Source organism: Aphis gossypii, chromosome 1 (genome assembly GCF_020184175.1).
Source record: "Aphis gossypii isolate Hap1 chromosome 1, ASM2018417v2, whole genome shotgun sequence".
Lineage (NCBI taxonomy): Eukaryota > Metazoa > Arthropoda > Insecta > Hemiptera > Aphididae > Aphis > Aphis gossypii.
Genome location: NC_065530.1, coordinates 4,746,098 through 4,771,265, shown reverse-complemented (window position 1 = coordinate 4,771,265; position 25,168 = coordinate 4,746,098). Strand labels below are relative to the sequence as shown.

The following is a 25,168-nucleotide window of genomic DNA, read 5'->3' as shown; positions in this document are numbered from 1 at the left end:
TCTCACTTCTTTTACAATAAGTGTAAATTTGTCAATTCTTATTTTTTTTCATTTGTGTCTTTTATATCACAAGTTTGAGTATCCTTAGGGGTAATACCCATCTCTGCGTTTAAATTTAATTGTTCAAAACACAACAAACTTTGGTAATAGCAACCCGATGGTTTTATTTTGACAATTTAGTAGGGGTTGCAAAGTTAGTAAATATTAAATAATAATACAATAATATACTCATGGATTCTTGGTAAACTCAAATCATTTATCATAGGATTAAGCAATTTATTTATTAAAATATAAATTTTATTAAACCACAATTTTAATTTACAATATTTTTTTGTCTATGATTTTTGACACATTGCACACTGCAAAATTTATAATCCATGTATTCAAATGGATATTTTTCTTCAATATTTTTGCCACAATAGAAGCATCGCAATGATTTAAATGCCCCTTGAACTGCCATAAAACGTTTTTCTGCTGCTATCGCACACTAAAATTAAAAAAAAATATAGTAAATTTTATAGTAATATATATATATTTTTATAAAATATTACTTTCTCTCGATCTGATAATTGAAGAAATTTTTGCTTTTGAATTTCTTCTTCTTTTTTTAATTCTTCGATCACTTTTCTTTCTTTGGCTCGTTTTTGTTTTGCTTTTTTTCTTTCTTTTAATTCTTCTTGTAACTCTTCAGTTAATGGCCCTGGTAAACGGGACTGCAAAGAATATAATGAAATATTCCATTAAATTACAATGAAAACATTAAAAATTTATATAGTTTACTTTGTCGTAATCATATTTATCAGGGAAAACAGCCATAAATTTCCTAAACACTTTTCTAGTTGACTTATCTGGTGCTAATTCATATGGTGTTTTGGCATCTTTATTTTTATGAATTGGATTTGATCCGTGTTGTAAAAGTAAACTATTAAAAATAAAAATACAATTTATAGTGATAGGTAGTAATAAATATTTATAAGGTTGTTTAACTAAAAATAATATTGAAAAAAAATTAAACAGTTGCTTACTAAATATGATCATGGAGACAATAAGTAGAGGCTAAATGAAGAATAGTATTATTTGATTCATCAATAGCTTCATTTAAACTTTTTTCTAGATATTCCTTTGTGATAGAACTATTTTCATCTTCTAATGAAAGATATTTACTTAAAGTTTCAGAATTTTTTTCTTCAATTGTCTGCAATAAAAGTTTTTTCATTTCTTCAACTTCAGCACATTTCACAATAATTGTATTTGTATTTTTGGGTTTCTTCTTCCTCTTTTTGCGTTTCTTATTTGTTAAGTCATTGGATAATACACTGCCATTATTCTCAATTAATATTTTACTTTGTGGGGATTCTACAATTTTATTTTCATCATCATTTTCACTAGAATCTAAATGGCAAAGTAAAATATATTAACATGACAAAAAAGTTTTTAAGAATGAGTTATCGATAGTATTAACTTAAGATGTTCTCAAAATTACATTAATATCTATAATATCATGTATTTAAGATAAATGTAGAAGAAATATTAGATTTTTTTATAGTGTAAATAATTTAGTATAAAATAAATGATATACCTGACGTTGAAGATACTTGAATATTTTCAGACATTTTTTCATTTGAATTTTGAATATCTTTAATAGGTTTTTCAACAATTTTTTTTGTTCTAGATTCTGTATTTTTTCTTTTTTTAAATAACTTTAATACATAATTTTTAATAGAATTATTAATAATATCTTTGGAATCTGTAAGAAAGTAGGTTTCATTCAGAATTAATATTTTATAATTATTAGTTCATAATTCTATCTTGATGATTACCATATACTAAAACTGTTGATAGTTGATTATGAACTTTTTGAACTTCTGCGTAAGTTGCCTTTTTGGTTCCAAATGGTATTTGACATAGTCTACTGTCATTTTTATTTATTAATGGTGTTGAACCACCAAATAGAATATTTCGATTGTTTGGACCAATTGCTCGATAAAATATATGGTTGCATAATTTTATATGGTGTAGCCATGATGATAATATTTCTTGAATATGCTAAATAAAAACTAATTAGATACATATAGCATTTAGTTAAAATTAAAATACTTTACTTTTAATTGGGATGCTTCATTATATCTACGTAAACTAGCACCGGCACTTTTACATCCACCTTTTGATCGATCTTGTGTATTTTGAGATCCACCTTGTTTTGCTCTAACAGTATACGAATGAAAAGTTTTATGAACTATTACTTCCTCTCCTAAAATAAATTAAAATAAATAAATCAACTATAATGTGTAGAATTAATTATATTCTGGTATACCTTTAAATATAGCTGCTGAAAAACGACCACCACCTAACATAACAATAAACCACATTGGTTTAGTGCTAATAGATTTCAATGAATTAACCACAATATCTTCGTTTGGAATATCCTATTTAACAAAAATCAATAGGTAATGACATATTAATTTTAATTTTGTTTTGATGCTGTTAAGTTATTATTAATATTACTTTTTTATTAGTCAATAAACATCTGTATACAGAAAAAGCATTACCAAAATTATTCTCAAAAAATAATTTTGAATCGATTGAAAAATGTGAATTGTAAGCATTGATCTCATCATCACTTTCACAACTGGATGAGCTGTCATTAGCTTTATCTAAATTAATATAAATATACAATGTACTTAAAATTATAACATAGTATTATTTATTTAATATCTAGTAGCAAATAATTTAAATAAAGATAAATGACCATAAAAAAATAAGATAAAATTCTTTCTTAGGGGAGTGGTGTGTAAAGATGTTAACACATCAATAAAATAATAGGTAGATTATATTATTGTTAGAATTAAAATAGACTAATTAACAATAGTTAATACTTTCTAGGGCAAGAAATTTTGGCTCGTCAATTGTTTGTCTGTTACGTATTTTTTGCTTTAAATTGTACCGATGCCAGTCTGATTTATAGTGTGCTTTGTGTTCTTCGGAAAGTTCAAACGCTATTTGACACGTAGTACAGTGTAGACCCAACAAATAATTTTTATCAACTTCCAAATCTGAAATTCAAGTTTTCCAATCATTAGTTAAACACGGTTTAAGTACTAAATGTATTTAAAATGTTACTTTTTAACCCAACCGCCACCGTGTCTTCTTTTCTCGTCAATCCCAAACTAATGAGTCGAACTCCGTCCAAGAGCGATTGGTAATCGGGATGACCTATCAAGACCGTTTTACTAGCAGAGGGTAAAATCGTCGACATTGTAAATACGTCTTGTCGTCTCAACAGAATAGTAAATATTAAAAAATACCAAGTAAGGTATTAATTATAACAGGTACAATGACGATGAAAAAAGAAGTATATTCAATATTGAGTATTGGCCACTGTCGACGTTACGCGAACGTAACCCATGCGGCCGCCGGCCATGCTCGAACTTGCTGATAAATGATAATAACTACTTGTATATTATTAACAATATTAAGTACTTGTCTATAATAAAATTGATAACTACCGAATAGTGAATACTGATAAGAATCTGAACTCTGATCTATGAATTCAACGTCCTCTAAATCCCGCGCAACCCGATATCATGAAGAAAAGAGATAATGTTTTATTTTTCCCCGCGACGGCGCGATCATGTAATTAAAATGTTATCTAAATCGTGCTCTCTAATTTTTTTTCGTAAATCACGGTTTAGTGTTTACGTTACATAGGACACAGAAAAGTAGTAAGTCACGTCCTTCATAGACTTGATATTATTTTTTTATAGTTTAAAAGGGGTCATGCTCGGTACGATCTGTTGTCAAACTCATCATATTTTGTTTTATTTGTTTATATCGTACCAACAGAGCTGGTGTTCTCTTTAATTTTTTTGAGAGTACCTATACTAAATCATCAAATACCAAAATATAAACATTTAATACAATAAAAATATTTTTCTTATGGTTTTACGAGTAAAGCCGGTAAAGAAGGTGTCAATAATATGGAAAAAATTTTAAATCAGATTTTTTATAATATGCCTTTTTATATTATACCTGGTCAATCTTTACGAGTATTAAAAAGTACCTAAAGAGTATGACTCTTTCAGTCATAAATAATTGACGTAAATATTCGAAATATATTGTTCGCGATACACTGATATCGACGCCAAAATGAAAAATAAAACTCAATTTTTTGAACTTTACTTTTAAAATATATTAATTATTAACATTTTTAATTAAAATTACTTTTGTAAATTTTTTACTTAAAGAAAAATGGTTTTTAAATACTTTCTGTACATTGAATTGTTTTTTGTAATGTTACAAATAAATATTAATATATTATTTCAAATTAAAGTGAACAATGAACGAATATATTAATAGGATTTAGCCACTTGGGAGCACTAAAATCCACATCAATTAGTAGATAGGTATTTACAAAGAAAAATGTAGCACTTTTGTTTAAAATTCTTTTCCAAGCATCTACTAACCCACTTTTAATATTTAAAATATAACAGTCAACAGATGAAAATTTTATGCTCCTAAAACATAGTCGGATAGTCATGAACAGTGAACAGTGAACACAGTCTAAACTCTAAAGTCTTAGAAGATCCTCTAAGACCGTGGTCATGAATAATAGAATAATAGATTCAAATTTCAAATCATTCAATGTTCACTTTGTCAGTAGTGTACCAACTACCAATATAATTGACAGCTACATTGAAATGTTATATTTCATTTTAAATGTGCATGGAGCGACACTGACGTTTAGAGATAATTATAAACTGTAATTTTGTATTTATTTTGACATTTTATTGTTTCTATCTACTTTTCTAGTATATACTATATTCCTGTACTATATATAAAGTATTAATCTTTTATAATTTTATATAGTTGCCACTTGTCAGTTAAGTTGTGCTAATGGGTATCTTCCCGTCTAATTTGTAGAATACTGAATTCCGGTAATATATTCTTATTATTGATACCTATAAAAAAAATTACAGAAACATACCTAACATACCTATAATAGCAATATTGTATTTTGTTACTTTTATACTTTGTGATGTAAAGGTTTCATCATACGTTTTTGATTTGCGTGTCATCTCTTGTGATGAAACAAATATAGTCATCCTGTATTTGTACGTAGATTGTAGGTTCTTTCTATGGACAAATCGTATACGGCATAATAATAATATTTTATAAATAGGTGTACTCCTAATCGCAGTTTTAGTTCAACAAAAGCGATATAATTTTATAATAAAATAATTGGTATTGACCAGTGGCCACTACTGATATGTCCGAATCTAAGGAAGACGAGGTTAGAATTCCGGATGTGATCATTGACACTAAGAACAATAAGAAATATCAGAAATGCAGCTTCCTAGGAAAGGTAACAATAGTGACAAACGTCCAACATCTGTTTTTTTTTATTTATATAATATGGCCTATTAAATAACAGTGTGTTATGTTCCACTCCTGATTTTTATTTCTGGTAGAAATATTTTTAAATATATTTAATACTTACATGGGTGTTTTAAAAGTTTAGGTAATCCAAATTTGCCTTTATTTATAATAATTTCTAGTAATGTTTTTTTGAAAAATAGTTAAAACACATTCATATTTTGTATTTTTGTGTAGTTCTTAATTATAATTTATTTATAATGTACTAATGTGTTAGCTAATGATTTTTATTTTTATTTTAAAATTATTTGTATTTGATATAAAAAAAATAATTTTTGGTGAGATGAGAAAAGGTAAATGGGGTTTATATTATAGCGCTATCATTGGTGATAGAGTATTTTTTTTTATCCTTCACTTCTAATTTTAATCTATGTAGAGTTACTTACCACTCTTGCCTTATACTTCCATAGGGCTCTGTTCCTCACCTCACTTTTATTCAATCCAGCTATTTTCATGTAATTTTCTATAGTGTATTTCTTCAATCTTCTGTTTTCTCATATTTCTACATTTATTTTCCATAGCAACTCACTGCCTCCAAATTATTTCTCTACACAAAAACCAAACCATTTTAACCTTTCTTTCCTCATTTTGTCTACAGTTAGTACCATTCCTATACTACCTCTAATTATACCCACCTTAATGAATCTACACATATACCTTAGTATTTTCATTTCTACTGCATCCAGACTTGTATTTACGCCTAGGCCCATGAGGTCCGGACTTAAAGTGCCAAATTTTGTAAAAAATGGAAAAAAATCATATAAATATTTACTACATTTTTTTTTTTTTGGGTTAGGGGCGGCATATTTAAAAGGGCCTAGGGCGGCACCTGTTCTAAATCCGAGACTGGCTACATCCAATTTTTATTTTGTTGTAGTATCGACTGCCCAATATGATTGGCCTTAAAACTATTTTATAAAATCCATCTTTTAGTTTCAATAACATCTTTTTATCAAATAAAATACTATTTTTCTCTACTTCATGTATCTACACATAATCTTATTTCTGACATCCTTAAAATCACCATTCTTTTGAACCACTAACTACTCAAAATTATTAACTAACTTCTGCATCATTCTTCAGTCTGCACTATTATAATTTGTGATATGTATTAATATATTTTTCAATATTATTTTATAACTAGTTCTTCATTAAATTTTACAGGGTGGTTTTGCAAAATGTTATGAAATTATTGATATGAGAACCAAGGAGGTATTTGCAGGAAAAATTGTGTCTAAAAAATATCTTTTGAGACACAACCAAAAAGATAAAATGACCCAAGAAATATTTATTCATAAAATATTGAAAAACAAAAATATTGTTTCTTTTCATAGTTTTTTCGAGGATCATGATTTTGTTTATATTGTCTTAGAACTTTGTCGAAAAAGATCTTTGATGGAACTTCATAAGTGAGTAACTTGGCATTTGTTGTAACTATTTATTTATTTCTAATAAAAATGTATGTTAGTAAGTATTTTGATTCAACTGTTTGAACAGACTTTAAAAGTTTAATCAATAGTTAAATTTATGATGTATGTGTATTAAAAATGAATTTTCAATTTCTGTTAATTTTACATTAATTGTGCGTTATAATTTATAACATAGGAGAAGGAAAACACTTACTGAACCTGAAACCCGTTACTATGTGTATCAAATTCTTGAAGGCACATTATATCTACATCAACAAAACATTATTCATCGGGATCTAAAATTAGGGAATTTATTCTTAAATGATGAAATGGAGGTTAAAATAGGGGATCTGGGTCTAGCTGCTAAAATTGAATATGATGGTGAACGTAAAAAGTAATTATAGCTGTTTTTCAATTTTATATAAATTACAATTTTGTACAATAAGCATTAATGTTTAAAAAAAAATATTGAAAGTAATTATTTTTAGAACTTTTTGTGGTACTCCAAACTATATTGCTCCAGAAATTCTCAAAAAAACTGGTCATAGCTTTGAAGTTGATGTATGGTCTATTGGTTGTATTATGTATGTAATCTAGAAAAATACTTTTCAATATTTACAATGTATTATATTTAAGGTATACACTGTTAGTTGGAAAACCACCATTTGAAACAAACTCTTTGAAAGAAACTTATGCTCGAATTACGCGTTGTGATTATAATATACCTTCTCATTTAAATAAGAATGCCAGTACTCTTATTGAAAAAATTCTCCAATCTGACCCTAAAAAACGTCCTGTAATTTCTGAAATAATGAAAGCTGACTTCTTTACAACTGGTTATATGCCTAAAAAGTTGCCACCATCTTGCCTAACTATGGCTCCTCGCTTTGATTCTATTAACTACAGAGAATCAATTTCTTATCGTAAACCACTAATTGGTAATTATTAACTAAATAGCTTTTATAAGCCTTTTATATTTTGTCAATTTTATTTTCTCAAATTTTAGAACTCAACAGTCCAAAAACTTCTGTCATTAAGACTGCTTCAAAACCTCAAGACTCAGTTTTCAAATCCCCGGTGTTGAATGTGCCAAGCAAACCTTCTATTGGAAATGGTGTATCTAAAATTGACTGTAAAAATTATATGATTTCTCTTGAAAAAGAATTGAGCAATCTATTGAAGTGTAAACCATCTAGAACTAGAATGAGAAACATGGGTATGCTTTTTTAGATTATGAGTATGTTGCTTTATTAGTATAATTAACAGTACCCCAATTGCTAGGAGTGCAAGGTGTGCACATGGGCCCACTCTATCTTTTAAATTTTATACATTTATACAATTATACCTCACTTTAAGGTAGGTATCTTTAATCTATTGTCAGTTTACTCTGTTTTTATTAATCAAAGAAAGGAATATTTTTTTTATTTTTATAATAATAGTTGTTTAAAGTTTTTAGTTTTTAGAAAAATTGTAAAAAAAAAAAAACAGTTTTAGTTCTATTGATATTTTTCCTATTATGGCTCAAAGGTAATCCTCTAAGAACACTAGTTTAATAAATATTTTAGTTACCAAAAATTATTATTATTTTTTTTTTTTTTATTGATCTCTTAAAACATCAATTGCTTGGGCCATTATTTTAACTTAAAATTAATTTACCAAAAGTGATTAGGTTACATGTTACGTACAATGGTTACATTTAGGTATTTTGTGGCTTAAATTAAATTATATAGTTTTGCTTCTTTTAGAAATCATAAGATGTTGATTGATGATTGTAGGTCTGGTCCTAGTGATTCTCCAATCTGTAGTGAAATTTGGTGTTTTATTCTCGAATCTTCGTATTTTTGGTATTCAGTGATTATGTGTTTGACTATGTAGGCTACTCCACACTTTTCACATATTAGAGAATCTTTGTTTGACATGAGATGGTTATGTTACCAATTATTTAGTGAAATTATTGAAACTGAAATATAGATTAAATAAAAATCATTTTCATAGTTTATAAGTATTGGACTTTAAGGGTTTAAATTTCTGAATTAAAAATTCTTAGGGTTAAAGATAACTTCAAAAAGTGTGTGATCATTTTATTCCCAAATAAAAAAATAAAAGTTACTTTTTTCACTTTTTAATAAAATTTAACCATTATCATTACTGTAGGTGTATCATATTACATATAATTTAGAAGTTTATTTATAAATTATAATGACTTGGTGATAGTTGAAAATCCTCCCATTATACTCTTGTATATGCTTTCAAATATGTAGTTGCGGCACTGATACTTAATATAGTTTATGATTATTAATTTCAGAAGAAACTACTGATCCAGTTGCTCAACCTTTAATTTGGGTTAGTAAGTGGGTTGACTATTCTGATAAATATGGATTTGGTTATGAATTATCCGATGACTGTGTAGGTGTCATGTTTAATGATTTTACCCGAATTGTACTATTGGCTAATTTAAAGTAAGGTGTTTCTTAAATTGGTATGCCATAAAAATGTTTTTACAAAAAGTAAATATTTTAGGGATGTACATTATATAGAAAGAAATGGCTCTGAACAATACTATACTATTGATCATACACCTCAAACACTGGAAAAGAAAATGAAATTATTAATGTACTTTAGGCGGTACATGAATGATCATCTTATCAAAGCTGGAGCAGATATATTAGCTAAAGATACAGATCAGTTGAGTCGTACTCCATATTTGTACCAGTGGTATAGATCTAATTCATCAGTTATTTTGCAACTCACGAATGGGACTCTACAAGTACATAATAAAAATAATTTATATACAAATTATATAAAAATTAAAAATTGAAATTTTGTTTTAATTTTGATTAGATAAACTTCACAGATCATACAAAAGTTATATTGTGTCCATTAATGAATGCTGTGACTTTTGTTGAAGAAAATATTTTTCGTACATACCGGTTTAATACAATTGCAGAATATGGCTGTAGTCCTGAATTTGAAAAGTGCCTAGAATATGCTCACAAGAAAATTGTTTCTATTTTGAAAGATCACCAATAATAATTTACTAGTATTTTTGTTTTTAAATTCAGAATATTAATTTATGTTTAAAAATTTATAAGTTAAATTCCAAAGGCCTTTTATAGATAGTAAATTATTTTTGTTATTAGATGAATTATACTATAATTTATGTTTTTTTTTTAATACTAAATTCATATTTATTTAATAATAATTTTGTTTTTGTTAAAACTTAAAAAATATACCTACTTTATTGTACAAAAAAAAAAAAATGTATTTAAAAGATGATAATAGTAATATTGTTACACAAAATCAAAGATCTTTTTAGAATTAATTGAAATAATCAAGTCAATAATCAATTAATAATAGTCAAATAATCAAGGTAATAATGTCTTAAAGTTTATATTTTATCTATTATAATTTATTATTATGAAGAAACTAAAAAAAGTTTTTTATAGTGTTAGGTTTATATTTATGAGTTATGACTAGTCCTTATAATATCTTTCCCTTATTTGTTATTAGTTATTACTTATTGTAAATATTATTTTTAATAAACCTGTTTGAAGATAATTATTTATGAATTATAAAATAGGTAATATTTATTTATAAAATAACCATGATGAGTGTTTTTGAAGTTTAACTTCAGGGTTTTTACTTTATTAAATTGTTTCTTAAGAATGGATTTTGATTTGTGTTAGTCATTAACTTTTTTTTTTGATCTTTGTTAACACCTCATAATTTTTGGTAATCTTACTTAAATCATGTCCAGTGAACTAAAGTCAACTTGTTAGTACCTACTGACAAATTAAAAATTTTCAAATAAGACATTTAATAGTTTTTATTAAAAATATATGTGATATAATGTCACATAACATGTGATGAAACAAGCCTGTTGTCTGAAAATACTAGTACCTAAATAGTATTAGACAAACAATTAATGACCTACTTAAAAAGTGAATATCTAAATAATTCAAGTAAATTTAAAAAACTTTTTCTTTGATTTACAATTTAACTATTAAATTCTTATTGTGATAGCTTGATATAATTTTTTTCCCAAAATAATACATTTATCATACTCGTATTACTATAATATGTATTTATACCATATTATATCAACTTACAAAACTCAAGATTTAATAACATCTTTCTGACTTCTGTAAATTAAATTTAAAAAGTAAAAATATGTTTATAGCACCTATAGTAATCGGTCAAAAAGTCCAAAGTCCAAAATATTCTATTCAATTTTCATTTATAGTTCTATAATTTATTATAAAGGCATATAATATATTATACAAGTGTATATCATTATATAAAATTATAAAATAAAATATACCGAATAAATACTATTTTGTTATTTTATATTTATTTTAATTTTAATTTTGAAATTGTCCCTAAGAATAAGAAAATATAATAATATAACATGTACAACACACATATTTTTTAATTTTTTTAAAATTAATATTAATTACATTTTATTATGAACATATAGTGCAGTGATTGTAAACGTTTTTGGGCGCACGGCTCCTTTTGATTTTGAATTAAATATCTGACTCCCATACGAACATTTAAAATAAACAAATTTACATTGTTTTCCATTTTAATCTAACTTTATTTAATGACAAACATGTAATTATTAGTAATAGGAAACATTTTTTTTGAGATTTATTTCTTTACAACTAAAAAATTAATACACTAATAATAATTTTAATATAGGATGGCTGAGCTTGTTTTTGTTGCATAATATCAAATCGTGGCTTAAATTTTAAGTTATTTAATTTAAATTTTATACGCCGCAGGTTTCGTATAGCAATATTATTCGCTCGCTCCATGATAGGTTTTCCGTTTTCCGTCGCCAAAATCGTCATCTACCCCGAAGACATACACCACATTGCGCGCTAGCTCCATCGTCGTCCACTTGCGAGTTGCGGCCTCGCTCTCCGTCATGATGGTCGACGTGCGTCGCATGTCTGAGTAAACGCGCCCGCAGGACCGGTCGTGGAAATGTGCAAACGTGACCAGTGATCTATAAAACTGGCTAAATCTTGTTGCACCGACTACGCCATCTCCCCTAGTTTTTTGTGTCGTCCAGCGTCCTGTTCGAAGTTTTTGTTTATTTATATGTTCTAAAAGCCACTTTTCGGCAACTTTTTTTGCTCAAAATATTTTGGCCTACAACGAATTAAATATTGTTTATTTTTTTTTTCATTAATATGATTTATCTGTAAAAAATTATTTTATTTTTATATTATCGAGGACATAACACCAAATTTACGTTCACTAATGAACAAAATAATGATTAATGACTAATAAAATCGTTGATATAATAAAATATTTATATTTAACAGAAAATTCGTTTGTATATTATAAAGTATTACATGAATATTTTCATAGTCGATGCATCCATCTGCATAAGCTATAAATACTACCTTATATAATATATTACATATAGGTATATATAATATCAATAAATATTTGAAATATCGAATTGTAAATACGAGTACAACACCGAGAATGTAGACTGTAGTGATAGTAAAAACATATTAAATTGATAAAATACAGAGGTAACTTGGTATTATAATATTAACTTAATTAGAAAATAGAAATGTATTAGTCATTAGGTACTTTAAATAAATGGTCCAAATAAAAAAAAAAAGTGTGGTTAAACGAGTAAGTACTGCTTTGCTGTAGGTATACTAGGTGCCGTGTGGTTGTGTAGAATCTACACTGTTTTTTATCGATAACTAATAGGTATAATTAATATTATATAGAAGTGTTAAATTTGAATCCAATGATAAGTACCTATGCGTATAATAGTTAAAATATATTATATTTTTAATTAGGCAGGTACCTATCTAGTGAAAAGAGTGGTTTATGTTCTAATGGCTTGAATACCTACCCCAAAATTAAATCATGTACAAAAAATGCCAATTTAAACAACTGGGGTATGTTTCAAATTTCTACGAATAGTAATTTTTAACTAAGTATAACAAAAATCTAAAACTATTTGATAGTAAATCGTTATTTTACTAGTGAATTTTGCATTTCGTGAAAATTTAAGCTAAGGATAACATTTTTTTAATTGGACAATGTTCAAGTTCTTTTATAATTATTGTAAGCCAAACTTATGAAAAATCTTGTATTAAATTTTTATCTCTTAGTTATAGGTACTTAGGTATACACAATTTTTTTTTATAAATATTTACTATAAAATAATTTGCAAATATTCATGATTTTGACGAATTTTTGTCAATATTTGAACTTCAAAAGCTAATAAAAAAATTTGTGCCTACCTATGTACTCTTTTAAGATTTTTGAATCACTTTAAGACTAACTCGTGAGGAACTTTGTATTAAATTTTCATGTATTTTAACTAGGCCAAAAAAATGTTATCGACATTTATACAAAAAAAAAAAACTAAACAAAATCAAATATTTCAAATGCTTCATCAAAATCTCCTTCCATACGAAAATGATTTTCTTAAATAATTTTTTAATGGTCCACTATCGTCTATGCAAATGACACAGTAGAACACTGGAACACTCAAATACCTACTCAATTTACTGAAAACAAACTATCAAGAATATTAATTATAATTTTTTATTTTTTATTGTTATTATTATGCTTTTATGTCCCTAAAGGCTATAAATACATTTTTTCATTGGAATAAAATATTAAATAATAATGTACCCTTCGGATATTAATTCAATTCGTACAACTTGACTTTGGAACAACTATTTCATGGAGTAAAAGGTAGTGATCCGATTTTTATCTTTCCATAATCTCATGGCTCAATAAGTCGTTTTTCTTATTATTGTTTTATCTTTTCACAGTGATACTGACACTTTGATATCCGACCGCAGTCCGCAGGTTTAAGTTGTTTAACGTTTACAAACGTATTTGAGTTTTTCACTATTTAGTATTTAATTTTCATTATTCAATATTTACTGGGGATAAGTTATTTTGTTTTTATTTTATTAATACAAAATACCATCATATTTTAATCAAAAAACATGGCATTATCAATAAGTAAAAAAGAAGTTGAGGACATCAAACCATACTTAGAGAAAACTGTTTCCAAGTTTTTGGGATTTAGAGAACCGTCTTTAGTGACCACATTGATGCATTGCTTATCGTCAGGTTATGACAAGTTTAAAACCGCAGGTAAATATTTTTACCTCAAATTAACTACTTACCTATACAAAAACTACAAACTATCATTCCTCTATCATTTACTAATTATTTATAATATAATAAATTAAAATAAAAACTTAATTTTACTGAATTAAGATCAAAACGTAATACCTTTTAATAAAAAGAAAAAACACACTTGCAATAGAAACAATTTATTATAACATAATATTGTAGAAAAATTAGTAACGTAAAAACGTAAAGCTACATGACAGTATAACTGGTATAACAAATTTTAACATATTAGTGCATTACACAAAAGTAAAATATAAACAGTAACATAACCAACAAAATTTTATAATTATACAGGAATTGTGTCTAACTTCAACAAATTTTTCTTTACCTTTTCTTAGAAAAACTTCGGTCTTCATTGTTGGATCCGGGTAAGGCATTGTCCTTAACTGATAAGGCATTTGATTTGGCTAAAGGAATGACAATGAAGGTTAATAATATCCCTGTAACTACAAAGCGTAGTATTAAAACTGAGTATGACGAAAATAATATTAAACGTAAAAAAGAAGATGATACGACTGTGGTCAAAGAAGAAGCCCTTTCCATGGGACAGGTACGTATCTATTTTTCTTTCTTTTTTTGTTTGTGTTTAATCTTACATTAATTTGTTTGTTTTTAATAGATAAAAGATATGATGTTAAATGCCCAAAAAATGATTGAAGAACGAAAAAAAGCACTGTCCATACCATCATCTGGTGTTCAAAAAAATACTAATGGCAAAGATAGAAAACCACAAATTACAACTGATTTTGAGAAACAAGCTAAAATTGCTCAATTGCAGGTTATAGTTTGTTTATAAAATATTCTGTCTAGATTAAAATATTTAAAATATATATCAATATTATATTTTTGGAATTTTTAGGCACAAATACAAAAAAAGTTAGCTACTGGTATTATAAAGACAGTTCCAAGTGTTCCCAAAACTCTGAGTTCATCTGCAGAAAAACCAACACCTCTAATTCTTGACAGCGAAGGACGTACAATTGATATAACTGGAAAAGAAGTTCAGTTAACACAAGTTATACCTACATTAAAAGCCAATATTAGAGCAAAAAAACGAGAAGAATTTAAACAAACATTTAGTGAAAAATCTAATGACGATTCTTCTGAATTAAAGTTTTATGATCCACGATTAACATTAAAAACAAATATCCGTACAAAACGATCCTTAAAGTTTCATGAACCTGGCAAATTTCAACAAATTGCTGATCGTCTACGAATGAAGGTATTTTAAAATATAAATTTATTTTATTTACATAAGTTTTTAATTAAAATATTTATAAACATTTGTACATATTTAATCCATGTATTAATATAAATTAGTTGTTATATCTTAATACTTAATATACATTATACGTATTAAATACAATTTTTTAATATAGGCTCAGTTAGAAAAATTGCAAAATGAAATTTCACAAATTGCTCGAAAAACTGGAATTTCATCTGTAACAAAAATGGCATTATTAGTACCCAAAGAAGAACAATTAACTGAACATTGTCCTGATTTTGAATGGTGGGATAGTGTTATTTTAGATGGAGCATCGTAAGTTTATAATTATTCATATATTGTTACTTTGATATTTAACTATGAATAATAATGACTTAAATTTTAGTTATTTAGCTGAGAATGGCGATGTTCAGCTTAAAAGAAGTAATATATCACACTTGGTTGAACATCCATTGCAAATGAGACCACCAAGTAAGACTATAAAGTATAAGTATACCACTAAATTTGAATTAAAGTTTAAAACTTTATTAATTTTAATATTAATAAATATTATAACTATCTTTAGGTGAGATTAAATACTTAATTAATCAAAAAATGTAAATAAACTGATGTACTTAGTTCAGAAAAAACTTTTTTTTATCCTCAAATTCAAATGATATAAATTCAATATAAAATATATTTATGTTTCAAGTATATATATAATAATGTACATAACTAATAAAAGAGTAAAATGGTTAACATTTTTAATATCTTTTTATTTATATTATTGTAATTACAACATTGTTTAATAAATTGTTAAAATAATGTAAATCATTTTCAGCTGATCCATTGAAACCAGTTTTTATGCCAGTGTTCTTAACAAAAAAAGAAAGAAAGAAACTACGTCGTCAAAACCGCCGTGAAACATGGAAAGAAGAGCAAGAAAAAATTAGACTTGGTTTAGAACCTCCAGCTGAACCTAAGGTATTGAAATCATAAACTACATATTCTCATATTATTTTTGTCTTACAAGTTCAATTAATTTTATAACATTTTATTTTAGCTACGTATTTCAAACTTGATGAGAGTATTGGGAACCGAAGCAGTTCAAGATCCAACTAAAATGGAATCTCATGTAAGAGCACAAATGGCTAAACGTCAAAAAGCTCACGAAGAAGCTAATGCATCACGCCGATTAAATCCAGAACAAAGACGTGATAAAAAAATTAGAAAGTTGCAGGAAGATACTACATTAGGTGTTAACATTGCTATATATAGGTAATTTTGATATTAGAGTTATTGGATTAATTATATGTAAATTTAACATATTTATGTATTTTAGAATAAAAGACCTTAGTAACCCATCAAAAAAATATAAAATAGAAACCAATAGCAAACAACTATTTATGACCGGTTGTGTGATTTTATGCAAGGACTGTAATGTTGTTATTGTTGAAGGTGGTCCAAAACAACAAAAAAAGTATAAAAGGTAACTAAACTATATTTATTTAATTGGTAAATGATATCAATGAATGATTATTACATAAATTAATACACAATATTTGCGTGTATGTTTAGATTGATGTTACATAGAATGAAATGGGAAGATGATGTTATTAAAACAAAAGATGAATCAGAACCAAAATCAAATAATAAATGTTCTTTAGTATGGGAGGTAATAAAAAAAAAATCATTAAAACTTATATAGTAACTATTAAAGTTTCATAACAGATAAATTTAAAACAAGATTTTTTACTGTATTTTATTGTATTGAATAACGTGTAATTACCATATAGTTGCATGTTTATTCGTAACTATTTTTATGATACAATAATTATTCCTAATTAAATGAATAGAATTAAATATTTTTTCATTAAATTATTTTGTTAGATAAGACAAAATTTTGAAAAAAAATGTCTTCATTTTCTTCATTAGGCAAGTCCTAGTTCTATGCTGAAAGTAAATGAACAATATTCTTATTGAAGAAATTGTATTAATTTCTTTATAATTTGTATTGTAATTTAAATTTATATACTTTCAAAAACAGTATTACATAATTCCTAATTATTTTTATATTTTATGATTTAATTTCAGGGTATGTCAAAGCAACGTAATTTTGGAGAAATAAAGTTTAAAGTATGTGCTTCTGAAAAGTTAGCCCGTGAACAATTGAAAAAACATGGAGTGGAACATTATTGGGATCTAGCTTATAGTGATTTGATAATGGATTAAAATATTAGTGTAAGAATAAATGCATTCAATAATTTGTGAGTTTTTACACTCTACTAAATGTATTTGTCTTATTTATATATATAAAAAAAGATATGTTTATAATTCAACAATGTTTTTCAATTTGTATCATAATATATTTTATAATATTTTAATTATTCATTAATTTATCCAATTCATTATACTTCTTTTGTCTTTCATATTGTATTTCCCTTAGATATGATGTGTATTTCAATTCATTCATTGCAATATATTTGCATATTGCATTTGTATTTGCTTTTAGTTTGTATGATATTGTTCCAGCATAACCTTTATTTGCCACTGATTGTACACACATTTCTAAGATTTCTTGATTTATGGCCATTAAACGTTTAATTTCTTTTTTTAACTTTTCTATTCCATATTTGCTTACCATTTTTTTAAATTTCAATAAAAACCGCTTGTATAACATATTATCTGCCATATTGACTTTTAGTAACCGATCAACATCATCATTTGATAATATTTGTTTATATGTATTTTTTCTGCTGTTGAGTGGTAAGTAAGCCATTTTCTCTAATGGCCATTGCATTATATGTGCTAACAAAACAAGAGATGCATCTAAATATTCAAATATCATTACGAAATCAAAATCTCTTTCGATCATATTTATATGTTTATTTATCATATCAATGTTTTCAAAATCGTTTGTAACCATTCCTAAGTCCCAATTCATTTGATTTATTCCTAATTTATTATTGTAACGTTTTATATAGTTTGCAGATGTTTTGTTCGAAAGTCTATTGGTGATAAACTCGGTTAAATTACATTTATATTTTTTATCAAAATGGTAAAATGAGTACAATGATTGAAATAATGCTGCAGGTTCCCGAAGAATAGTGACATAAATTGTACCGGATCTCATGACAGATTTTACTTCTTGGGAGTATCTGGTATGATGGACGAACATGTCAAACTTGCCATCCACAGTGGAATATTTATTACTTACCATACTGGTATTAAAATGTATAGGATTTCCTATGTAATTATGTATAGTTGGTAATAAAAAATCAAGGTTTTCCATATGACCAAATCGCATCAGTATATTTTGAACAGTGGAGCTAGCACATTTATGTGTTTTCAAGAAAAATATATGATTCTTCTCTGTTACTGTTACTGGTTGAGGTGACTTTGATTCAATGATTGTCCTGAAAAAACTTGTAACAGTTGTTAAATAGTTTTTTTTATTTGCCTAACATTCAAAGAAAAAATAGTCATTTTTATTTTTTAATAATTTCATATAAATATTTTAAGAGTCAAATAACTACTGGCTAGTATACTGATTTTCATTAAGTACCTATTTAAATTATAATTATGTTAGTTACCCACACAGCCTTAGGAAAATATTGCTTTTGAAATATAATTATAATAAAGTATTCATCAGAATGTTTTTAAAATTTATATCTACCTAGAGAATTTCTAAAATATTTTAAAACATTTCAAAAAATAACTCTTTTGTTTATTGTAATATTAATATAAAAAACTATATATATCTACCTATATTCTACATTTACAGTTGTTGTTTGCAATCTGTATCCTGCAGATGTGTCATATTAGACATAATATTATCAAAAGTACTATTATAAGTACCTACTACCTACCTAATATTACATGTATAAAAATATATAAATATATTATAACACAATTTAAACCTAAATACAATTATAGTTAAGTGTTAGGTAAAGTTTTATTATAATATGGACTAATGGACAAAATATGCTATCATGATTACAATATATTTTTATTTGAATTATACAATCTTTACAAAGTGTGTTATGTTTACAATAAAAGATATAGTTATTTAATAACACGAAAACTTGAATTAAGATGTGAAATTAAGTGTTAATAGCTTATATAACTTATATATACATACCTATGTTTAAATCCAGTTGGTATGAAATTAAAACTTATTAAAAATGTTATTAGCGTCAGTAAAATGACAATAAAAGCAAAACAATATTTTATTTTTACAAGCCGCATAGTATTTATTAAAAATAAATTTCTAAGTATGTATATAATTAATTATGCAGGAGTTACTGTATTTTTGACAATTTATTATACATATTATGTAGGCTATACACAATTCATAGATCCGACCCACTAACATTATTACTCGATCTATCCGAGTTATTGCTATAGTTGGTTATATCTATCTTAATTTCGAAAGATAATTCTTTATGCAGTGTTATAGAACTATACACAACACACTTACGTTTTAAGTGCTTTTGATTATGTATGTATACTTAGTAAATATATAAAAATTTAAAGTCATTGAGTATTTAACTGTTTCAATACCCATATTATAAATAATAATTATGTCTTAATCTTAAACCAACATTATTTCTCATACCATATTATGTACTTATTGATATCTATATAGGTAGGTACCTATTATAGATTAAGGGTACCTTTACAGGCGAAATTGTGTGAGTGTTCAATCAACAGCTTACCTGTATTACATTATTTATATAGTACGTGTTATACAACAATATTATTACAACATTGTTTGGTTTGGGTTTATCTGTATAGTGTAAAGGTACAAAATTTGATTTTTGATTTTCGATAAGATATGGCTGAAAAGTCTAATATAGACTAATACAGGTTGTATATTATATTTTATATATAGAATATAGATACTTGAAGAGAGACGTGGGACTACGTAGTCCCTCTTAAAAAAATAAAAATATTTTAGAGTAGTTACTCCTCCTATCGGCTATTCTAATTATTTTCAGATCAATAAGACAATTTATAAGTAACACACGTTTTTATTTTTAAATTTTTTGCTTTTTTTTTCTAATTCAAACACTTTACTTGTATCGGCTCTGTACATACCTGATCTTTTAAAGTATAAACAATTTAAATATCACATATAGTAGTGATTAAGTAGTAATCGACCAATGCTCTGCATTATACACAGTGGCGTATTTTAGTATTTAAGATTTTGCTGCCCTGGGTACCTACACATTTTTTTTATACCCTCTTCATTTAACTTACAAAACATGTGATATGGTAATAGTATCACGCAGTAATGCAGTATAAAAATTAAAAAGCGTGGTCAAGTAAGTATCACTTATTATAAATAAATGTATTAAATTGTTATAAATAGCCATAAAAATATGCGAAATATTTTGAAAAGTAAATCATGTAAAGAAAATTCCAATCTAAAGAACTCGTGAAATTTTCAAGTACCTATTTACGACTTATACTTTTTGAATAATAACAAATATTGAAAATCGTCATCATTGCCTACGCCATTTCGTAAAAATGTTTAATTCAAACGGTCATGACATTTTTTCTATAATGATAGGTTTCTTGCAATTTCGTCTTAAGCAATTTGAAAACTTAGTGTTGAATTTTATAACTTTTGATGTAAATACAAAAAAATTTATAGTTTCAGGCCATTTAAATAAACATTTTTTTATAAATGTCAGGTCTTATACTGGACAACAAACAGGTATTATAGTCGCTGTGCTTAGTTTTAAACTTCCGACTTATAATGATCGATTGTCGTGATGACGTGTCATCGTAACACAGAAGTATATGTACTCGTCTAATGTCTATTGTGACTTTATTGTTAAATAATTATTCAAAATCGTGTAATATTATTTTTTAAATATTTTATCGATATAATTTTTCATCACATATTTTGTTATACAATAAATAATTTGCTTAAATTAAAAAAAAAGAACGTCGGTATACAATCGTTGTCATATCAATATAGTTATGCGCATTATACACTTCACCGGTAATATTGTTCGTTGTTCAAGTACGCGAATCACCCGAATCACCGTCTGTACGAGTAGTGAGTTCCGTGCGGTCCGGAAAAACTGGTGTGCGAGACGGAATGATGAGGAGTGACGACGGCACCGGCAGTGGGCCCATAGCCGTAAGGGACGGCGACCGGTCCTTGGCCGTAAGGGACGGCGACAGGTCCGTGGCCGTACGGGACGGCGACAGGTCCGTGACCGTACGGGACGGCCGAGGCGTGTCCGTAGCCGTACGGGACGGCGACCGGTCCTTGGCCGTACGGGACGGCGACCGGTCCGTGGCCGTACGGGACGGCGACCGGTCCGTGAACGTACGGGACGGCTGCGGCCTGTCCGTAACCGTACGGGACGGCGGCCGGGTGATACGGCACCTGCACGTCGTTGGTGTAGCGCACGTCCGCTTTGTGCGAGGACGAGTACGGCGTTTCGACGGTCTTGTGGACGGCGGACACCTGTCCCGGGTACCCGGGCGTTCGGAACACGCTTGTCGACGTGCTGGCCACGGCGCCGCCGTACGGGCTGTTGTAGTGTAGCGGGTCGCCGGCCACGACCACCGGTTTCGGCGGCAAGTACGCCGGCGAGTAAACCGACGGTTCGGCCGTCGGCTCGTCCGCCGCCGCGGACAATACTACCAACGCAGCCGCGATGCCGAACCACTGCACAACGTTCAACGTCTAAACGAAAGACACAAACACAAACATTGGTATTTTAATTAATTTATTGACGTACCAGTTACACTACTACTTGTAAGTGTAATCATCAACAGTGCTTTTTTTGTTTTTTTTTTTTTTTTTGAAAGACGAGTTGATGTCCACAAGTCGGTATAAATTTTCAGATAATTTACATTTTACAGTGGAACCTCGACAAGTCGAAATTCAAGAGAAATGTAATTTTTTAGACTTATCGAGGTTTTCGACTTACTAAGATTTTCGAGTTACCGAGGTTTCAGAAAAAAAAATTCGACTTAAAGATTTTTTCAAATGTATTTGTAAGTATGTATTAAAGTTAATAATTTTTGTATGTATACGCAATGTAAAAAAATTTTAGTCTGCCCACACAATATTTCATCAAACATACAATAAATATATGTACAATGTACATATTTTATTAAATAAAAAAAATGCCGTACGCTTATAGAGTTTATATACAAGTTACAACGAATATAGAACATAATATAATAATTTTTGGTTTTGACACATTGGTAATAATAACATACTGTTTTTAAACGTATTAACATTTAACAACGTACTTGATAATCAGATTATCTTATTGCTTATTATTATTTTATTTATATTATATAGTACTTTGTTAATTCTAGTATGTACCTAACCCACGACCCACCCAAAATTTGTAGGAGCGGCCACTCTTCTAGACCCGTTTCACCACGACATTGAGTTCCTATCTACATGACAATATTTATGTTTTGCAAATATTTGTTTAGAAAAACTATGTGTAGAATTAATATGAATTATATTTTTGAGTTAGGAATTTTTTTCATATTTTGTGTATTTACTCAACAATTTTGTAAGGTATTATTCTTTTTTTTTTTGTAAATCCTAAAATTTGAATTATTGTACGTTTGTGTAGTATAGTAATTTTTTTTATTACATTATAATATTTTATTATTTATTTATTGATAGATATTCAAACATAATGTCATGCTGACCGTAGAGATATTATACATATAACTAACTACCTATTTATGTATAAAAATACTGAAATATATAGTAATAATATAATACTATGCACCAAAAATCTTTATCTACGATTATAGGTACCTATTATGTAGCGTTTACTCTATAGTTGTTACTAACTGTGGACTATTAAGTTTTATAATCCAATGAAATACTTATGTCTTATTTTGTTAACTTTGAGTGTTCATTATTTTTGTAATCATTAATATGTATTAATATGTGTATAATATGAGTATCAAGTTAGGTATTATACGTGCAACTTACCTTAAAGTTCTGCATGATTGGCGATAGAGTAGGTATAGTTAGAGCAAACTGAACAAAATTACTGTATTATTAGACTCGTTGCTGTAGGTATGTACTGGGTTGTTGATGTATGGTATTTCAGTCTGTAGATAATATTACATTGAGTCTGTGCGTAATCAAATATGTCTTATATATACCTCGACTTCTATGTAATAATCGGTGGGAAATTATATCACCCCAAGGGGCGAAGTGTTATTTCAACTACCCCCTCCTTGTACAATAAACCGATCGCTTTCGGGTTAAAAGGTTCTATTGTTAATATAAAATATTACCATCGATTGTTATACATTATGATATAGTCTTATACCATAGCCGTTGTGTGTAAAAATTCTGAACAATTTCTAAAAGTGACCTTAAGACTACTTTGCAACGCGTGTAATGTAGTAGAATAAATAATACATATAGGTGTATATAGCGCAAGAGTATTTTTATATAACAATGTTCTTGTTTAGGTCCAAAACAATGCATAACTTTGCAGAACTGCAGAGGCCAAAGACAAACAAGTAACGATGGACATATTTTATTAGTTATTTATTAATCACCTATTATAGTTTCAAGTATTTACCCAGTGAGTATTGTACAATGTTTTATGTTACTCTTTCGAAATGAATAACGACAGTGGTTTATGGAGTAAACATTTTCAGATTTTTACTTTTAATTTCTATAATAATTTATTTACTTATTATTCATAACTTACTTATTATATAGTTACTTAAATAAGGGACTTTATTTATGTCCTTATACATTACATACAACTGTAAGGTATATGGATGATTAAAATATGATTTATTTAGGTTCTATGAATTGTATAAATTAAAATATTACCACGTTATGTAGTGGATATAATTTACATGTATATTTAAATTGTATTTTTGAATTTAAATGTTCAAATAGAAAGAGTGGCAAGAGTGCACCAAAAGTTTTTAATATAAAAGTGTACCTTCATATAAATATACAATTATATAATATGTCATTTAGTGATAAATTATAGATTTTAAACATATTATTGTGTGATTTTATATAGAATATAGAATATTATATACTATACACGTCCTAATTATAATTTAATTGACTATCTATAAGTATTTGAGATAAAAATACATGTGTTAAGTCCTAAGTCGTTTCATTATATATTATATACCTAAACACATACAGCTAGGAAGATTCATTAAGCAGTAAACATACACTATCTCGAAAAATTGTTTAAATAATTTATAATTTATATACTTTTCATTGTTATTTTGTAAATACTTTTTTTTTTTTTTTGAAAATAAAACCTACTATAAAAATACTTAGTTTCAAAATAATAAATATTACCCGGTATAAATGAGGTATAACCAATGGCTCTTGCGACTAAAGGTACGCGGAAAGCTATACGCTAATACGCTATAGCCTATATAACTATCTTATTCTTATACACTATACCTACCTATTTTGTGAAGAAATTAGAATTCTTTATTAGTCGTTGTAGGTAATCTGTGAGTCTATCTAAGGTGAAAAATAGAAAGACACTTATCACTTGGCTTTTTTTCCAAAAATTATAATAATATTAGGTTATCACGGACAATCATTAATTATTATATGATACTGTTTTTACCAATTAGTACCTATGTGAAAATATTCAAAGTTTGTAGTGCTCTATACTAAAATATAAAAATATAAAAAGATTAAGAGCCTCTATAATCTATAATATATTTATATAATATTATATATTAATATGTAATATATAGGCAATGCTATAATATAGTTCCCGTTTCATCAAACTAATAGAGATTTTTGTATGGTTTTTCTTTAACAAAAACTTTCCATTGTTCTTCGAAGGTTATTGTGTGCAAGAATCCAGATCATCATAGAATACATACGAATACCTATATAGATCATAGATATGTAGATACTTAC

The 25,168-nt window shown here is 27.2% G+C and overlaps 5 protein-coding genes and 1 long non-coding RNA gene across 12 annotated transcripts; 2 read left to right on the top strand and 4 right to left on the bottom strand.

Moving 5' to 3' along the window:
- Positions 1-275: 275 nt before the first annotated feature.
- On the bottom strand, positions 276-3,448 carry LOC114127138 (ankyrin repeat and zinc finger domain-containing protein 1-like). 2 transcript variants are annotated; one of them, XM_027991281.2, is made up of 11 exons: positions 3,121-3,448; positions 2,877-3,053; positions 2,506-2,654; positions 2,315-2,426; positions 2,103-2,251; positions 1,821-2,046; positions 1,580-1,747; positions 1,026-1,392; positions 781-922; positions 552-713; positions 276-487 (listed from the first exon to the last, which is right to left on the bottom strand). In XM_027991281.2, the coding sequence occupies exons 1-11, from the start codon at positions 3,254-3,256 to the stop codon at positions 314-316; spliced, it is 1,962 nt and encodes a 653-aa protein (XP_027847082.2). In that variant the 5' UTR covers positions 3,257-3,448; the 3' UTR covers positions 276-313. The 2 variants fall into 2 exon arrangements, with proteins under 2 accessions (XP_027847082.2, XP_050052975.1); XM_050197018.1 differs by lacking the exon at positions 3,121-3,448 and having other exon boundaries at positions 2,550-2,654; positions 2,877-3,021.
- A 142-nt stretch (positions 3,449-3,590) lies between these two features.
- LOC114127137 (serine/threonine-protein kinase PLK1-like) lies at positions 3,591-10,104 on the top strand. 4 transcript variants are annotated; one of them, XM_050197019.1, is made up of 10 exons: positions 3,591-3,722; positions 5,180-5,362; positions 6,598-6,842; positions 7,039-7,236; positions 7,331-7,426; positions 7,479-7,780; positions 7,849-8,058; positions 9,148-9,301; positions 9,363-9,609; positions 9,684-10,104. In XM_050197019.1, exons 2-10 carry the CDS (start codon positions 5,267-5,269, stop codon positions 9,870-9,872), a joined length of 1,737 nt encoding a protein of 578 aa, XP_050052976.1. In that variant the 5' UTR covers positions 3,591-3,722; positions 5,180-5,266; the 3' UTR covers positions 9,873-10,104. The 4 variants fall into 4 exon arrangements, with proteins under 4 accessions (XP_050052976.1, XP_027847080.1, XP_027847078.1 ...); XM_027991279.2 differs by lacking the exon at positions 3,591-3,722 and adding an exon at positions 4,805-4,934; XM_027991277.2 differs by lacking the exon at positions 3,591-3,722 and adding an exon at positions 4,982-5,122.
- LOC126548929 (uncharacterized) lies at positions 4,866-6,449 on the bottom strand. Its single transcript, XR_007603045.1, has 3 exons — positions 5,820-6,449; positions 5,022-5,133; positions 4,866-4,958 (listed from the first exon to the last, which is right to left on the bottom strand). It is a non-coding gene; the product is annotated as an uncharacterized LOC126548929 (long non-coding RNA).
- A 3,569-nt stretch (positions 10,105-13,673) lies between the features above and the next one.
- Positions 13,674-18,352, top strand: LOC114127135 (U4/U6 small nuclear ribonucleoprotein Prp3). 2 transcript variants are annotated; one of them, XM_050210818.1, is made up of 12 exons: positions 13,674-13,991; positions 14,372-14,583; positions 14,653-14,811; positions 14,893-15,255; positions 15,413-15,573; positions 15,644-15,729; positions 16,079-16,221; positions 16,301-16,515; positions 16,580-16,726; positions 16,816-16,912; positions 17,332-17,478; positions 18,222-18,352. In XM_050210818.1, the coding sequence occupies exons 1-11, from the start codon at positions 13,841-13,843 to the stop codon at positions 17,467-17,469; spliced, it is 1,872 nt and encodes a 623-aa protein (XP_050066775.1). In that variant the 5' UTR covers positions 13,674-13,840; the 3' UTR covers positions 17,470-17,478; positions 18,222-18,352. The 2 variants fall into 2 exon arrangements, with proteins under 2 accessions (XP_050066775.1, XP_027847074.1); XM_027991273.2 differs by lacking the exon at positions 18,222-18,352 and having other exon boundaries at positions 17,332-17,621.
- LOC114127136 (galactosylceramide sulfotransferase-like) lies at positions 17,499-19,734 on the bottom strand. Of its 2 annotated transcripts, none has more exons than XM_027991275.2 (2): positions 19,379-19,734; positions 17,499-18,662 (listed from the first exon to the last, which is right to left on the bottom strand). In XM_027991275.2, the coding sequence occupies exons 1-2, from the start codon at positions 19,483-19,485 to the stop codon at positions 17,618-17,620; spliced, it is 1,152 nt and encodes a 383-aa protein (XP_027847076.2). In that variant the 5' UTR covers positions 19,486-19,734; the 3' UTR covers positions 17,499-17,617. The 2 variants fall into 2 exon arrangements, with proteins under 2 accessions (XP_027847076.2, XP_027847077.2); XM_027991276.2 differs by having other exon boundaries at positions 17,499-18,653; positions 19,379-19,717.
- Positions 19,735-21,105: 1,371 nt separating this feature from the next.
- Positions 21,106-23,385, bottom strand: LOC126555878 (cuticle protein 76-like). Its single transcript, XM_050210819.1, has 2 exons — positions 23,231-23,385; positions 21,106-21,946 (listed from the first exon to the last, which is right to left on the bottom strand). The coding sequence occupies exons 1-2, from the start codon at positions 23,243-23,245 to the stop codon at positions 21,290-21,292; spliced, it is 672 nt and encodes a 223-aa protein (XP_050066776.1). The 5' UTR covers positions 23,246-23,385; the 3' UTR covers positions 21,106-21,289.
- Positions 23,386-25,168: the final 1,783 nt, after the last annotated feature.

Coding starts and splice junctions, on each gene's coding strand:
- LOC114127138 (XM_027991281.2), bottom strand. CDS start 3,256: ATGTCGACGATTTTACCCTCTGCTAGTAAAACGGTCTTGATAGGTCAT. Junction 2,252..2,314: donor TTCAGCAGCTATATTTAAAG/GTATACCAGAAT, acceptor AATTTATTTTAG/GAGAGGAAGTAATAGTTCAT. Junction 1,748..1,820: donor ATCAACAGTTTTAGTATATG/GTAATCATCAAG, acceptor ACTTTCTTACAG/ATTCCAAAGATATTATTAAT.
- LOC114127137 (XM_050197019.1), top strand. CDS start 5,267: ATGTCCGAATCTAAGGAAGACGAGGTTAGAATTCCGGATGTGATCATT. Junction 5,363..6,597: donor AATGCAGCTTCCTAGGAAAG/GTAACAATAGTG, acceptor TAAATTTTACAG/GGTGGTTTTGCAAAATGTTA. Junction 9,302..9,362: donor GTACTATTGGCTAATTTAAA/GTAAGGTGTTTC, acceptor TAAATATTTTAG/GGATGTACATTATATAGAAA.
- LOC114127135 (XM_050210818.1), top strand. CDS start 13,841: ATGGCATTATCAATAAGTAAAAAAGAAGTTGAGGACATCAAACCATAC. Junction 16,222..16,300: donor AACCTCCAGCTGAACCTAAG/GTATTGAAATCA, acceptor ATTTTATTTTAG/CTACGTATTTCAAACTTGAT. Junction 16,913..17,331: donor AATGTTCTTTAGTATGGGAG/GTAATAAAAAAA, acceptor ATTTAATTTCAG/GGTATGTCAAAGCAACGTAA.
- LOC114127136 (XM_027991275.2), bottom strand. CDS start 19,485: ATGCGGCTTGTAAAAATAAAATATTGTTTTGCTTTTATTGTCATTTTA. Junction 18,663..19,378: donor CCAACTGGATTTAAACATAG/GTATGTATATAT, acceptor AACTGTTACAAG/TTTTTTCAGGACAATCATTG.